Source organism: Rhizophagus irregularis, chromosome 19, assembly GCF_026210795.1.
Source record: "Rhizophagus irregularis chromosome 19, complete sequence".
NCBI lineage: Eukaryota > Fungi > Glomeromycota > Glomeromycetes > Glomerales > Glomeraceae > Rhizophagus > Rhizophagus irregularis.
Genome location: NC_089447.1, coordinates 1637673 through 1655363, shown reverse-complemented (window position 1 = coordinate 1655363; position 17691 = coordinate 1637673). Strand labels below are relative to the sequence as shown.

Below are 17691 nucleotides of genomic sequence, written 5' to 3'. Positions count from 1 at the left end.
CTATTTTAACTTATAATAAACCAAAATCTGTTATTTCTCTATACTTAATTTACTCATTATAAATAAAAAACAACATTTGTTTATACTTTTATTTAAGAAAAAAATAGTTTTAAAAAATTTATTTATTTTAACGAAGTTAACTGGAACGTTAAGGGTTTTTATTTAAATTCTTACAATAGGTAAGATTAAAATAATTAAGTAAAATTAAAAAAAAAATGGTTAACTAAATATAGTAAGGAACTGGTTTGTTTTTTTAAACTCAGGTTATACTGTATATTAAATTAATAAAATTTACAAATGTTATTATAAATTGCATAAAATAAATAACAAAACTCTTTCTAACGATCTTTCGTATTAACAAGATGAAAATTTCTATGATTTAAGGCTATAAATTCCATTAAAATGATACATTCACAGAAAAAATATGGAAAGATAAAACACAGATCAGATTTTTTACAGTGAAGTTCCAATAGGTAGAATTCGGAAACTGAGTTTTTATAATAAGTTTTGAACTTAAGACTTTATCATCAAAATTGAATTTTTATTTCCACCCTTTCATTGAACTTTAAATTTGGCTCATTAAACATCAATAGCTAATAATAAAAAAAAATATTCTGAGTAATAACTAAAATAAAATATTATTAATTAACTAGCTGCTGTAACCTGTTGCATTGTAACAGGATAATTTATGGTAATATAGGGATATTTTTTTACTATATTTTTTATTTTTTTATTTATTTTTATCTATTTATTTTAGCTATGTTACATAAAGTTATTTTCAGTTATTTTCAGTTATTTTCAGTTATGGTCCGGTGCAAAAAGATTTGTACCTCAAACAGAGGACTGAAAAAAAAATTTTTTATTATGTAAATTTTTTTTATTTATTTAATTATATCAATAACATGTTGGGAAAATCAAAATATGAATATTAGATTAAATAACGCAATCTTCATCAGAATTATCATATTCGTCAAAATCTTCATCCATTAATTCGTGCGTTATCATCAAATTCTAAGTATTCCTTAGCATTTTTAAGTGCTCTTCTCCAGAACCCAATGATTACCTGTGATGTAATTTTTTTTTTAAAAGCATTTAAAAGTGTATTTTGAACAGATAAAAGGTTTGGATGTGGGCCTGAATGTGCAACTTCACCCTTCACAACTGACCAAATACCTTCAATTGGCTGAAGTTCACAATGATATGGAGGGGTAAATGAAACTTCATGTTCATACTGTTTTGCAATTTTAACACAAGCAAATGTCACCTTTTCTTTGTTCATTTGAACCAGCTCCAAAAGTTCTGGTCTTCTTAATTCATCAGAAAAAACAATATTGTGAGCATTTAGCCAATCAATTATTTCCTGCTTTTTTGTATTTGAAGTTGGAATATTTTCAACCCGCCGTTTACGATAACTTGCTCCATCCATATGAATATTTACAGGTCCATATTTTTCATAAAGTGCTTTACAAAGAGTTGAAAAAAGGTCTTCAAAAATTTCTGCATTAAAATTTCCATGATAATCTACTTGATTTGGCATAATATTTGCATCTTTGACAACATCGGGAATGTTATCCCATTCATCAGCATTATTTCTTTTTCGTCCCCGGTTTCCAGGAGGTTTAATTGTTGGGTCCCAAATGTGAACAGAGTTGGGAACAAGTTCGCCATGTAGTTTGTTGGAAGATCCATTTCGGAATACAATAATTGCTCCAAAAATTACTACTAATGGACCATGTCCAGGTGCTAAAACAACACCTTGATGGGGAACCCATGTATTGCGTGAAGTATGATGTAAATGACAGTAAGACTCATCAAGAAAGACTTCTGGACGACGTGGAACATCATTTTTTCCTTTTAAATTAGCAAAACGAAATCGAAGATAACGGCAACGGTATGCAACATTATTTGGTGACTCATGGAGAATGTTTCTACGTTCTCCCCTGGCCAAAATAATAACCCAAGCGATGTAATACTCGAAGAAGCTTCCATTTAGAAAAATTATATCCTTGTTCTAGAAAATACTGTCGTAGGATAACTGTGGAAAGTTGCTCAGCCTTTTTGTTGGCATCCAAAATTTTTGTATGCAAAAGTTCTGAAACATTTTCATCGGGTTGAAATTTAGGTCTTAGAGGAACTTTATGTGGTGTAAAAGTATCATCACTGCGGTTGTACCAGTCCGACACCACACTTCCAACTGTACCCTCAGCTACACCCAATATCTCAGCAATATGCTTGCGTAATGTTAGCTTATGATGATCATTACTTGTAGAGCTATCCCCCAAAAGATAGTTGTGAATGTTAATTATCATTGATTTTTCGTTATCTGTTAATGGTGCACCATTTCGTTTCAGGAAATGAGAATACATGGTATGGAAAAAATTTTTTGAGAGAATGTGTGTTTGGATATGTTCTAACAAATTCTTGAATATCAGCCCACCTTATTTAAGTCGTATGATATTTTTATTGGCGTAAATCCATCCCTTTTTTGGTGAGGTACAAATCTTTTCACACCGGACCATATTTAGTAATTAGATAACAACAGAAGCTTAGCTGTGGGAAGGTTACTGAATACAGGTGATACAGGTGGCTCTTTAATATATTTTTATTCCAATACCTTTGAAAAGAGGTTTTATAATAGGTTATAATGAGTTAGAGAACAGCTATTTGTAATATAATTATACAGATAACTTTATTATTACCTATCACTTGTTGAATGACTGTTTTATTAGAATAATAATATAGTGTTAAGTTAAAAAACACTTATTAATATATAAAAGCAGCATATTTTTGATAAAGTTATAGAATACTTAACTCTATCAGAATATATATATAATTTAATCTTAAGAGACCAATTAAAATTTAAAAATAAGTTTTTAAATTTTGAAGACTACTGTTTTCTAATATGTAATATAAATAAAAGTTAAAAGAAATTGTGAAATAAATTGTGAAAAACATTTTAAAATAAAGGTATATATTATCTTTAAAATTTTAATATTATATTAAAAATTTAATTTACTAGTAAAATAATATAATTAAACGATATCACAAGAAGCTGATACTATAATAAATAAAGTTTATACTGACGACATTATTATTTTATTATTTTTTTTTTTTTTTTTTTAAATTGCTAATCACGTACCATTTTATTAGAATATATTCGGATTACATAATAATCACAAATATTCTATGAATGATACTTCCAGCACCAGGCCAGTCCGATCAAACATTAGATATTATACTACTAGTAGAATTAAGAATAAAAGTAATTAAAAGCAAACCAAAATAACCTACTATAAACTATAAACATAATAACATTATTATTTTATTAGAAAAACATTTTATTAATCAAAAATTAATATAATAAATATATCCAATTTCTATTACTATTATTTTACATACAGTGAATTACAAAAAGAAAGTACCAACTTTAAATTAAATTTATAGTATAAATTACAAGTTCTAGTGTAATAAATTTATATTTATTTTAAAGTTAAGGTTTGAAGCAATATTTTAAAAGTATTAAAAGTATTTTTTATATTACTTAATGTTATTTATTAAGTATTATTTGTAGAAAAAATGATTAATGCTTGAAAAGTAAAAGTACCTGAATAATATCCAAATATATAAAATTTAAAGAATTAGAAAATTGAATATATTTTTTATTATGATATACTAAAAGTAGAACTTCAAATTATATATATAGAGGTAAGGTGTAACTAAAAAAAAATTACTATTAGTTCTATGTATTTTTTTAGGTTTAAAATTATAATATAAATGCCAGTAGAGTTGGTAAAATCAGTTCTAGTTTAGTTTTAGTCCTAAGACTTGCAAATCCTATCTGATGAACCTACAAACTAAGTCCATATATATCCAGAACTTGTGTCTGATCAAGTCCAGTTTTGGACTTGATCCTAAGATTCAGTCCTAAACCAGTTTAATGTATATTATTTATCAAATTTTATAATAAAAAATAACAAAATTTATTTTTTTTTATTTTTTTCTTTAAAATTAATATAAAAACTTATCATAAAAATAAAAAAAAAACTTCAAAAAAATATATTAAATGTTTATTGTATAAATGATAATCATATGTTATTGCCATTTTCAAAATTACTGACAAATTCCGATTTGCAAGATTTAATATATGATTTTTCGTATAACAAAAGTAAATCACATTTTTACACGAATTTTTAATATTTTTATGTCAAATTTTTTTTTGTGAATTATCAAATTCAAGATAAAATATGTATTAATGCAAAATTTCAGCATATATTTAATATAAAAATTTTGGACTTTTACTATGCAGATATCATTTATTATAATCATTTATATTTAAAAATAAAGTGAATCACATTTCTGCATGAATTTTTAATATTTTTGTGTCAAATTTTTTTTGTGAATTATCAAATTCAAGTCAAAATGTGTATCAACGCAAAATTTTAGTATATATTTCTTATAAAAATTTTGGACTTTTATTATGCAGATATCATTTATTATAATCATTTATATATAAAAATAAAGTGAATCATATTTCTACATAAATTTTTAATATTTTCATGTCAAATTTTTTTTGTAAATCATTAAATTCGAAACAAAATGAGTATCAGTAGTGCAAAATTTCAGCATATATTTCATATAAAAATTTTGGACTTTTACTATATTAATATTATTTCTTGCAATTATTTACATATAAAAATAGTGACATAAAAAAGTCCAAATTTTAAATGAAATATATATTGAAATTTTGCCTTGATATATATAATATCTTGAATTTGGTGATTCACAAAAAAATTTTAATATAAAAATTGATGTAGAAATGTGATTCACTTTATTTTTATATATAAATAACTGTAATAAATGATATCTGCATAATAAAAGTCCAAAATTTTATAAGAAATATATACTGAAATTTTGCGTTGATACACATTTTGACTTGAATTTGATGATTCACAAAAAAAATTTGATACAAAAATATTAAAAATTCATGCAGAAATGTGATTCACTTTATTTTTATATAAAACTAACTATAATAAATGATATCTGCATAATAAAAGTCCAAAATTTTTATAAGAAATATATACTGAAATTTTGCGTTGATACACATTTTGACTTGAATTTGATAATTCACAAAAAAAATTTGACACAAAAATATTAAAAATTCATGCAGAAATGTGATTCACTATATTTTTATATATAAATAACTATAATAAATAATATCTGTATAGTAAAAGTCCAAAATTTTTATATTAAATATATGCTGAAATTTTGTGTTGATACAGGATTCCGCTTACTTATAATAAAGGTCACTGTAAAAAATTGGCCCTTTACTAATAGTTTTTACCTTACTTTTTTTTTAAATTCTATTGGTTAATTAGCTAAAAAAGAAAAAAATCATAACAATGTAACATAAAATTTCCTTTTATAGTAGGATCTGCAAAGAATTTATATGATTTTTACCTTAGGCCTGGGGGTGACCTATCTTATAAGTAAGCGGGGTCCTGTTGATACACATTTTATCTTGAATTTGATAATTCACAAAAAAAATTTGACATGAAAATATTAAAAATTCACGTAAAAATGTGATTCACTCTTATTATATGAAAAATCATATATCAAACTTCACAAATCAGAATTTGTCAGTAATTTTGAAAATGGTAATAATATGTTATACAAATACTGTATTTAATAAATAAAACATATTTAAATTACTTTAACTGAATTTGTTCACCAATACTATTCTCAATCCAACTTTTTATATATAACGATGCTCTTGCAGTCTCTGAATATAAATGATTTTAAACTTTAGTAATTATATTGCCTGCAATAGAAAATACTTATTCACAGGCTATATTTGTGGATTGTATTGCTAAATAATTTTTTTTTGCTATTAGTAAGAGTACCAGAAATTCAGTAGAATGGGCTTGTTACCAAAAAAGCACTTTCACATTTTCATCACACATCAGTAATATTTTTCAGAATAGGATCCACAAGGATTCCATAATTTTCTATAGAATCCCTAAAGATTCACAAATTCATGGAATTCTAAAAATTCTTTGCTAATTTTTAAGGATCTTTTAGGAATCTATTAATTGTCAGATTCTTTAAAAATCCTTAAATAAAAAACTCTAAGGATTTTTTTAAAAACTTTTTCAATTAATTTAATATGAATATTATTGTTAATATCATTAATATTATGATTACTTTATTATTAAATGTTATATATTATATTGGATATTACTATTTACTATTATATTTTCAAAAAATAAACTTATTTACAAAAAATTCATTATTAAAATCAAACCGTTTTACCATATGCACTAAACCTGCAATGGATTCAAATGATATTAAATTATAATGATTTACAAATTTCATATGAGAACATTTATACATTATGGAATATCATTTAGAATAGTAATCATACCAATATACTAAAACAAGAGATAAATAAGAATGATTAGGAAGGAACGAAACTTCAATTAACATTAATACCTGTAAAATAAATAAAAATATTAAATAGTGTTTAGTTTTAATTAAAATAAATTATATAAATACTTGCCTTGCCATAACATAATCTACCGTCAGTTAAATAATTTGTATCACCCATTGCAATTGCAATATCACTAAATCTTGCATAACCATGAAATTTACTTGTTGCATATACGATTTCTCTATTTGACAGTGTTTCGTTAGCATAAATCTTTAAATAAATTTCTTCATTTGCCGATGCATTAGATATATCATTTAAGTATATATCTAAACAAGCAATTAAATGTTCCATTCCTTCAATACACAATTCATTTATATTTTCTTTATGCTTAACTTTTCGAAGAAAGATATATTTCACTTATTGGCAATTCCCAAAGAAGTGATTTCATAGAATTTAGTTTTAAACTTATAGTTTTTTTCGTAATGGTATTTGTAATTATTTGTCGTCAAATCTAATAATATATTTAAATTGTTAAAAAAATCTTTTACATTTATTTGGCTGAAAATTGCATTATAACATACTGTCTTTAACATTTGATTATGTGTATTTTTTTTATTAGACATTCTATATGGATTTTTAACCCAATTTTGTGAAGCGTTTCATACGTCTCAGTTGTCAGCCCATTTAATGCACCATATTGCCGAATGGTATGAATAGTATAACATATCGGCTGATCAGAAAAGCCTCCCATAATTTTATATGCTAAATGACAATAAGTAACCCATCAGTTATATAATGAACCCATCAACTGAGCTTAAATATTAATTGGCTTGATTTTTCCAATCAGCCGATATGATATCTTCACATATGAAGCTTTGGTAACTGAAGTTCACTAGGAGAGAATTGCGCAAAATATATTTATAAAATCATTAGACTAATCTATTATTTCACGCTATATAAAAGCAAATTAGTAAAAAAATTATATGTAATATTATACTATTATTATGTAAAGAAATAATTATACTTCAAAGATTTTTAAATCATCTTCATTAAATTTCTTTTTTCGTGACGTAATATACATCTTAATAAATTTAATATAACATATAATAAAGTTTTTACATGAAGCAATAGTATATAAATTACTATCTGTTTGGTTATTAATTTTATTGCCTGTTGTATACAGCTCATCAAGAACAAATACAATAATCTTCATAAGGCATGGTAAAACTAAATATCTTTCTATTTTAGCAAAATCAGAGTTAAGTGATGGTGGTAATATTGTTTCAGCAGTTATTCCTATATGATATTTTTTTAGTTAACAAAAATATTCTCATGATGATGTACAAGAAAGGAAAGCTTGTGATTGTAGCTTTTGAGAAAAATAGAAAAAAAATTGTTTATGTAAGGTAACAATAGCAGTTATTTTACCTAGTTTAAAAAAAGAAATTTTATTTTGAAAGTCTAATAATATTGATGAAATGGTAATAGTATTATTAATAATTAACCAGTATTCTTTAAGTTTTTTATTTATTGAAGCAGTTAATATATATATTGTTCAAATTCATTCTTCCTTTCCACACAATACTTTAGATAATTACAAATTTCATTAAAGTAAAATCGAACATCAGCAATAATTGAGTATAATGATCTTGAGAGGTTTTTGTTGCTCTTTCAAAAGGTTCTAAAATGATCACTGATTCCTTTGATTAATAATTAAAAGGATTTAATTTTGTAAGTAATAATAACAAAAAACAGAAACTATTTATTAAAAAAAAAAATATTATTTTACTTTTACTTTATTTTCATCCATGCTTCAGCATCTGGCATTAATTTATGTATACTATCATATTTAACTATTAATGTTGTTTTCATTCGCTATAACTTACAAAGCATATATTAGGTGAAGTTTCACCTTATTTTTATATTTATTTCTAGTTGAAGATACTCAAGTTTCTTATAACATATAAATCATATAATTCATTACATAATAAGACCAAATTTTTAGTTTTTGATATTAATTATTGCACTTTTACTATTTCTTGATCAACTATTTCCATTCCTTACTTAACTGCAAGGCTAAGTATATATACTGAACAATGATAATGGCTGAAGGTAAGATTATTTAATTCTTTTTCAAACTCTTCTAATAATTTATGTTCATATACTAACATTGCAGATTCATTATCTGTAGTAAGTACTAATGCTTTATCTGCTAACTTAAATTCATTAAGAACATTAGTGATTATTACTACTATATTGATTCCTGAATAATGAACTTTAAAAGGAATAATATCAAGTAAAAAATGCTGAAGAACTCAATTTTGGTTAATATAGTGAATTGTTAGGCTAAAGTATATTTCACTACTTATAGTTAATATCTACATATTGGCAGTAAAAAAAACTTTGCTGTAAATTATAGCCAATATTAGAATAATGTTGAATAATTAATTCATCAATAATTATTTTTTTTATTTGATATCAATCAGGAATTTTATAATAAAAATCGAAAATATGCATCATTTCAATAAATTTTTCATTTTTCATAACACTAAAAAGTTGTTAGTTATTAATAATCCAAATAACAATTACTTTGTCTCGCTTCAATTTTCTTTTGCAAGCCAAGGATCTGTATATTTGACATTTAATGTTGTTTACTTTTTGACCTTTGGGATTATTATGTTGTGCTTATTTAAAAGATACTATTCTATAATAATATTACATGATTTAATAGAAAATATGTAATTACACCTTTTGCATATAGGTACTTTTGAATAAGCTGGATTTTTGCAATTTACATAATTCAAAATTTTTCAAGAACTTCCTTATAAAGTATATAATATATTATCCAAAATATTATCACTTTCCAAATCAATAAAATCGAACACATTATCTAAACTTATTATAAGTTTATACAATAAAAATTAAAATAACCATCATTATTATCATGTAATATATTGTAAAATTCTTTTTATTGGCTGGGATTCATTTAAGGAATTAACAAGCGATGCTTAAGACTGAGTTTTTAGGTCTGAAATAAGGACTTTTACCTATTATAAGTTTATTTTATATTATTAAAAAGTAACATAAAAAATACTAGAAAGATAAATAAATTTATTATATGTACTATAAATTTTTAATTTTTTTTCTTTTTTTTTTATATTAATATATTTAACAATAAAAATAACAAGTTTTAGCATTTTACTGCTAATTTATTTTGAGAATTTATTTTTTTAAATGATTTGTTTATAATGGCCAGCTTTTTGTAACTGTAAAATGTAATTAGCTTTAAAGATTATTTTTTTTATTTAATTCTAATACTTTACTAAAAATGGCCAATTTTTTGAAATTATTTTGTAATAATTTTAAAATACTACAAAAATACATTTAATACATCAAAATATTTTTATTATATTTTTGTTATTATTTTGTAATTATATTGTATTTAAATCTATAAAAATAACTCAAAATAATATCACAATAATTTTTAATGTTTTTATTATTATTTTATTATTATAATATAATTAACTTTAATATTATTTTAATATTTTAATCTCAGAGAAAGGTAATTCTTTTTAATGACGGATCTACATATCCATTTTTTAGCAGAAAAATAATTTTGTTTTTTTTTTATTTTATAGCCTAAAATATGGCACACCTGGCCAAATACACTAATATTATTAACTTTAAATAAGTCACCGAATATAATATTAACAGAAAGAATTTTCTTGACATCCTATATACAGTCAACTCTCTTTATAGTCACACATTTGGGACAGTCCATATTTGGTGATTATAAAGAGATGTGACTATATAAAAAATTTCTTATATTTGTATATCATAATTCTGGCCAAAAATTAACATAATTTTAGCCGAATTATACTTAAAACTTTATTGTATCGTAACTTCGCCAATATTAATCGTAGAGAGATGATCTTACTGCCATTCGATTCGTCTTGATGAGACGGTTCTAATGGTATAAAATACGTCGAAATCCAATCACTAGATTAATTTTCGAAATTAAAAAAATATTAATGGTTTTTGTGTAATAACTCTGCCAATATTGATCCTAGAAAGACGATCTTACTACCATTCGATTCGTTTTGATGAGACGAATCTAATGGTATAAGATACATCGAAATCCAATCACTAGATCAATTTCCGAAATTAAAAAATATTAAATGGTTTTTAAGTAATAACTCTGTCAATATTGATCACAGAGAGATAAGCATACTACCATTCGATTCGTCTCGATGAGGCGATTCTAACGAGCTATAAATCATTTTTTTACTTTGCTATGTTTACGGCCAGACCACCCATTGCCTCTTATGAGACTAATTTCGGGTCTGTGTAAGGTTGCTTGTCTAAACCTCTTCAAAATCCTACGATTAGTTTTGTCAAAATTTTACTATAGATTTATTATAGTTTTGCCAGAGTTTCAGCAGTTTCGGCATTTATAATAAGTTTTGGCAGTTTCGCCTTTCTCCAAAGTTTCGCCAGTTTTTTAATATAACTTTAATATAGTTTCGGCAGAATTTCGCTTTTCGGCGAAACGCCATCTTGCCTAAACCCCTAGGTTTCAGCAAGCAACCTTAGGTCTGTGTCCTATCATCTTCAATGGGCAACCATTATACCGAGTACTTAATTCCTTAGGTAACAGCACCACTATAGAAGACATCCCCCATCGGGCCTTTATAGGCTGATCTGAAGCTAGGTACACGCCGCCTACTCATCCTTAATCCATTGCATGATACTGGTACTCAATTTATTTTACGACCTTTAGAGAGTACTTACTTTCATAGAGGACTTTCGACAGGTAACATCAACCATCTAGTACCCTTCCATACCACCATTTTAGGTACAAGGTCTCATTCAAAGCCACTTACAGCCTGAATACCTAGCGTATAACTGATAGTACAGTTGTTTACCCCAAGTGGTATACTTTGTAGTAGTGGTCTGATCCGGATATCTGTTTATCCGTAAACAGTTAATCCGTGAGTCATGTTACGGATACGGATGACTATCCGTGAAAAATTGAACAAATCTGGATAAATCTGTAACAGATAACGGATAATATAAATAAAAAAAATTTTTCAAACAAATTTAATAAAAATCTTATTTACTTGCTTTAAATTTCTTTAATGTCACTTTATTTATTTATAGCTTTGTATATTATACTTTAATTACATATTAATTATTATTTATTAACTATTCTGAAGTATTACTTAATGGAAAAACTCCCCCAACTAAGTTTGCAATTTTTTTTACAAAAAACCAAATTTTCCAATGTATTTGGCAATAATTGTGTTCTTTTTATGGTCACAACATTACCAGCTTCGCTAAAAAGTCTCTCACTTGGAGTAGAAGTGGCAGGAATCGCCAAGTACTTTCTTGCTAACTTTGATAATATTGGAAACCGGGCTTTATTAGTTTTCCACCATAATAAAGGGCAATCATCAAGAATGAATCTTGGGCAGAGCCAAATAATTAGTCACTTCATCAACGTAAGTGTGACTATTTTTAAACATTCTTGCCAACAATGAATTTGACGAAGTTGGCTCGATTCAGCCTCCCTGGCTTTCATTAGTTAAGATTTTCATATTTTTATAGGCATCTTTTAATTGTTCATGAGTTTGAAGACGCAATGTTTCAGAGGCAAATTCTAAATCCTTGAATCGTGGATCTAACAAAGCAGCCAGCATTCCCTCGCTCTTGTGGAACTTCCCAATAATGATTAATAGATTGGTATAATGCTGCTTTAACACGTTTTTCGAGTTCAAAACAATTTTGTGGAGTATTAATGTTAATTTTTCTGCGTTTAGGTTGCTGAGTAATCTCATCCTCCGGGGCATCCTCATAACCAACATCATCATCAAAGGCAGTATTCGGGCTAGTTAGATCTATAACTTCCACATTAGAGTCATCAGGTATCATTTTATTACTAATTACTGCCAAAAGACTATACATTAGACTAATTGTTGTATAATTGCTTCCACCTAGATATTCAGTTGCCCCAGCAAAATCCTCCAAGATATTTACTAGTTTATTCATTGCTTGCCATTCATCATCAGTTAGATTTATATCTTTTAATCGTTTTCCATCTCGTCGCGTATTAGGATCAATCATCAAGTGAGACGCCAAAACATCAATAAGATCTTTAATTTTTAATAAGCGTTTCCATGCAAGATAGCTGGAGTTCCAACACGTTTCCACGTCAGCAATAATTCGAAGGTACTCATAATTTTTATCCAAATTCTATAATAGTATAGAATCGCATTAAGTTTTATTAGTAAATTGTGTAATTAGCCAATACAATTAATTTTATTAAATAAAATTGTTTAATTTAATTTCTTTTTTAGAAAAAATTATTTAAGTTACAAAGTATTCTATAATAATTTTAAACTATGGGATATAAATTATAAATTAAAAAATTAAAAATAAATATTACTTAGTTTATAAAATTTAACGAAAATTAAGATGAAATTATTACAGTTGTAATTAAAAATATGTGTAAATAGATATACTAAATTAAATTTCAACAATTTACTCGCCTCATTATTGGAACAATAGGTGCTTTTTTGAATCTCTAGAAGTTTTTCCGTTTGTTTGGGCGTTGTAAAAAAATTTATCAGTCTTTTGGCCCTTGCAATTAAAACTTCGGCAGGAGTAAACCTTTTCCCACAACTAGTTGAAGGGTGTGAGCTGCACATGGGAGTCGTGTAAGTTCACCCATTAGTTTCCCAGCGCAGACCATATTTGATCCATTATCAGTTGTCATTGAAAGTACCTTGCCAGTTAGATTCCAATTGGAGATAATATCACGTAAAACATTACAAATATTATCACCGGTATGAGGGTAAGGCACATATTGAATTGATAAGATCACTTCACAAAACTCAAAATTATTATTGATAAAAGAGCATGTAACGCCAATGTATCCAAGTCAACTTCGGGCTGTCTATAGGTCTGTTGTTATAGAGCAGAAAATAACATTTTCGCTAAATATTTTAGTTAAGACAGTTTTAATTTGATTATATGCTTCAGCAAGTAATTGTTGAATTGTTTTATCACTTGGAAATCGATAATTTGGGTCAAATTCATGAATGAACTCGCTAAACCCTTCGTCATTGCATATACTAATTGGTCGATTATCCTTAATCAAGATTCCAACAAATTTTCGGTCTCGGTTATTTTTAATATCTGGATTATTCCGTATTATTTCATCTATACGAAGTTGTGATAACTGACCATTATTTTGTACCTCATTCATCTTTCTTTTATGACTTTCTTCAGTAATTCGATGTGTAGCAAGATGGGCAATAAAATTGCCAGTGGAATTATCAGAACCCATAAAATGTCCACATTGTTTTGCACCATTCTTTCGTTAAACTTGAGCTAAACACCTTACTATTCTTTTGTATTGTCCAACTGGTTTATACTGACCCTATGAAAAAAAATCATCCAATTTTTGTACAATATTTGTTCAAGTCCGTGTGGAAATTGTACAATTATTGCAGATTTTTGGATAAAAATAGCTATGAAGTTTTTCATAGCATATTAAAAGTATGCAATTTTTGTACAACTTAAATTTAGGATATAGAAAATGTTCAATTTTTGTGTGATCTTTATACAACTTAAATTTAGGATACAGAAAACATTCAATTTTTGTACAATAAAAATTGTGATTATTGTACAACTTGAAAATAGACTTAAATTTAGGATACGGAAAGCAATTTTTGGGTAATCCTACTATACTACTTTCCATCTTACCTGTATGGTTACATTTGACCACTTTTAGGGTCAAATAGACCACTTTTAACCATTACAAATGGATTTTCCTAAGTAGAGTGATTTATGCAGTAAGGTTACACAAAATTCAACTGCATATTTGCTTATAAACGGGCATCTTCTGGACCTATTGGTGAAATTTTTGTATAATCTTGTAACTAAAAAAAAGTCAAAAACTTTTTATTAGGTTACACAATTAGTTCTGACCGGAATTATAATTTGGCCAGAATTATGCGGTAAAAATCATTATATATGTTGATCACGTGATCTGATCGTCAAAATAAATATGACGACGCGAAATGTTTTTGTTTATGTTTTTTTAACCTTTTAACTTTTCTTCAACTTTCTTTTAAAATATCAGGTAAGAAAAACTTGTGTTCTTTATCTTTTCATTTTCCTAACTTTTTACATTTTAATGTTACTAACTTGCTTTCTTCACTAACTTCATACTTTTTTTTTTATTACTAACACTAATAATTTACTTTTTAACACTACTAATTTGCTTTCTTCACCAACTTCATACTTTTTTATTACTAACACTAATAATTTACTTTTTAACACTACTAATTTGCTTTCTTCACTAACTTCATACTTTTTTATTTAATACTAATAATTTACTTACACTAATAATTTACTTTCTTCTTTGATACTACTAATTTACTTTGATGTTACCAAAATACTTTATTTTATTTTATTTTCTTACAAATTTTTATATTTATGATTATATCAAATTTAGTATTTTATTTATGAAATATTGTGTAATTTTTTATATTTTAAGTCAATAAAAATTCATAATTTCACTTTATAAATTGCCTGTTATTACTGTAAAATTTAACCTATAATTCCTAAAATATGGCCTAAAATTTGGCTCAAAAATCACACAATAATTGTATAAATTCAGGTCAAAAATAGGATAGTTATTGAACGAATTACCATGCAATAATTGTGTGATTTATTGCAATTTTTAGCACAATTATTGTATGGTCAAATATACAGAAATCGTAGTGAATTTAATTGAATGATTTTTCAACAAAAATCACACAGACTTTTTTCATAGGGTGATCGAAATATCCCCATATCCAACTTTGCCCTAATGGTTTTGCATTTGGAATTAATACTAGCTGGTTGGTTATTTTATTTAACTCAATTTTTTCTGAGTTTTTATTATTTTTATTATACTTTCTACTCTTAGCTATCTGCTGCCGGCCACTTGTATCAGTATCCGATTCTAACTCAATTACATGTGAAATTGGTTTTTTCCATTTTAATGGTAAGCTCTTTGATCCATGCTTATCTCGAAGCTTCTTCAACTTCAAGGTCTTAAGCTTGCGGAATTTCTTCAAACCTATCACTAGACATTTTTTTCTAGTCGCAGTCGCGCAAAGATAAATAGACAATGCGTAACGTGTTTTATGGTTATTTAAAAAAATGATGCAATATATAGGTGATTATGCATATTATTTCACATGACATATGCAGATTACGGATATCTGCAGATATCTATAGATATCTGCACATCCGCAATTTTTTATCTGTCATATAAAACTGCCATCCGGATATCCAGATATCCGTACAGATATCCGGATAATGCATCCACGGATCGGACCACTACTTTGTAGTGACCACTCAGACAGGAAGTAGCAGGCATCTGTCCAGAATCACCCCTTATGGTGGGTATCAACCACCGCGGGGATCACCAATCGCCACCCAAAGAGTAGGGACCGAACCCCATAACCATGCTACCTGTTCTGCGCACGAACACCTTGATTGGCCTAAGACCTAACAGAAGGTCTAACTACCACTAAGACATTGCACCCTCAACTTTACCATCTAGGACGACCAACTAGCCATTACTGACCCCAAGTGGTATCGTGGAGTGACCACCTGGACGGGAAGTCCTCGAGGTATAGTAGTGACCTCAAGGGACAGGACTGCGCACATGCCAATAGCCTCCATAGGGAACGTTAGAAAGACACCATGACCTTAGTTGAAATGTGCGGCCTAACCGTGCAGCGCCCTAATTCACCTGATGCAGTCCACTACGCTAATCCTGTCCTTGCGCTATTGGTTGTAGCGTCCGCAGTAAAATTCGTTTAATTTCCGAGTGATCAGTGGAATTGAACCTGCGACCTCACCATACTCGAGGCTTAATGAGGGTCTCAGTGACTAACCACTGAGATAGGGTGATCAACCCTTATAAATCGTCTTTTTACAATTACTAGGTACTGAGAAATCTAGCAAAATGTTAAATGGCGCAGTAAACGTAAATCAAAAAATATTATAATGCCGATGTTTAACATTTTGTTGAATAACTCATCAGCCAGTGATCAGAAAAGGATAAAACTAAATTACGTGGCTCATCTATAAATTCTTCTCCTATTGTTTCTTCTTCACATACAAATAACTCTTCTTTGGCGACAGTTTCTCAGGATTCCTGGATTTCTTGGATATCCTCTTCTATAATTCGGGGTGGATCATGGATCTCGCACTTGGATTTTCTGCGCCGCTTAACAGTTCAATCTCTTATGATTTCTTTACGTAACGGACTGGATTTTTGGATGTTGGATAGTTGACTTACACTGGCACTTCGGGTAAAGTTGGGGTATGCGATTCTGTAATAGTCTAGTTTTTCTTTGCTTTAATTTTATTTTAGTTTAGATTTCTTTACTTGTATGAGTCGTGAAGCTACTCTTTTTATTTTTATTAGTTTATTTTCTTATTTTTGTAATATTGTTCGTTTGAATTTTCGATGTTAAAATATAAATAAAAATAAAGTCATAAGACTGTTTGCACAAGAAAAGGATAAAACTATTCCCATAACCACGGAAATAAAAAGAATTTTACTGCGGACGCTACAACCAATAGCGTGAAGGTACAGGGATTAGTGTAGTTGGACTGCATCACGGTTGAATTGCGTACGTTGTAGGCCGCACATTTCAACTAAGCGGTCACAATTGGCCCTTCTAACGTTCCCTACGAGGCCATTGTATGCGTGCAGTCCCTGTCTTTGCGTCACTACTATACCTGGTGGGGACTTCCTGTCTGGGTGGTCACTCCACGATACCACTTGGGGTCCAGTAACTTTTGCTAGATGGTCGTCCTGACGGTAAAGTTCGAGGTGCGCAATGCTCTTACGATAGCCTTCGACCTTCTGTTGTCAATCAAATCCAAGCGCTGTTTCTGCAGACAGAACAGGTAGCATGGTTATGGGGTTCGATTACACTTCTTGGGATCTTGGTTAGTGATGCCTGGTGGTTAATACCCGCCATAAGGGGTGATCCTGACCGAAGCCTGCTACTTTTCTGTCCAGTGTACTTACAAAGTATACCACTTGGGGTAAAAACAACTGTACTATCAGTGCTAGGTAATCGCGGGCTGTAGTGGCGCTTTGAGTGAGACTTAGTACCTAAAATGGTGGTATGGAAAGTGCTTAGATGGTTGATGTTACCTGTCAAAAGTCCATCCCTGAAAGTAGATGC

General features: G+C 27.9%; 2 protein-coding genes across 2 annotated transcripts; both read right to left on the bottom strand.

Moving 5' to 3' along the window:
• Window positions 1-979: 979 nt before the first annotated feature.
• OCT59_010907 (uncharacterized protein) lies at window positions 980-2366 on the bottom strand (the record flags this gene model as incomplete). The annotated part of the gene is made up of 2 exons (XM_066136171.1): window positions 980-1940; window positions 2023-2366. 2 exons carry the CDS (start codon window positions 2364-2366, stop codon window positions 980-982), a joined length of 1305 nt encoding a protein of 434 aa, XP_066000825.1.
• A 4106-nt stretch (window positions 2367-6472) lies between these two features.
• OCT59_010906 (uncharacterized protein) lies at window positions 6473-6778 on the bottom strand (the record flags this gene model as incomplete). Its single annotated transcript, XM_066136170.1, has 2 exons — window positions 6473-6489; window positions 6553-6778. 2 exons carry the CDS (start codon window positions 6776-6778, stop codon window positions 6473-6475), a joined length of 243 nt encoding a protein of 80 aa, XP_066000824.1.
• Between the last annotated feature and the right edge of the window lie 10913 nt (window positions 6779-17691).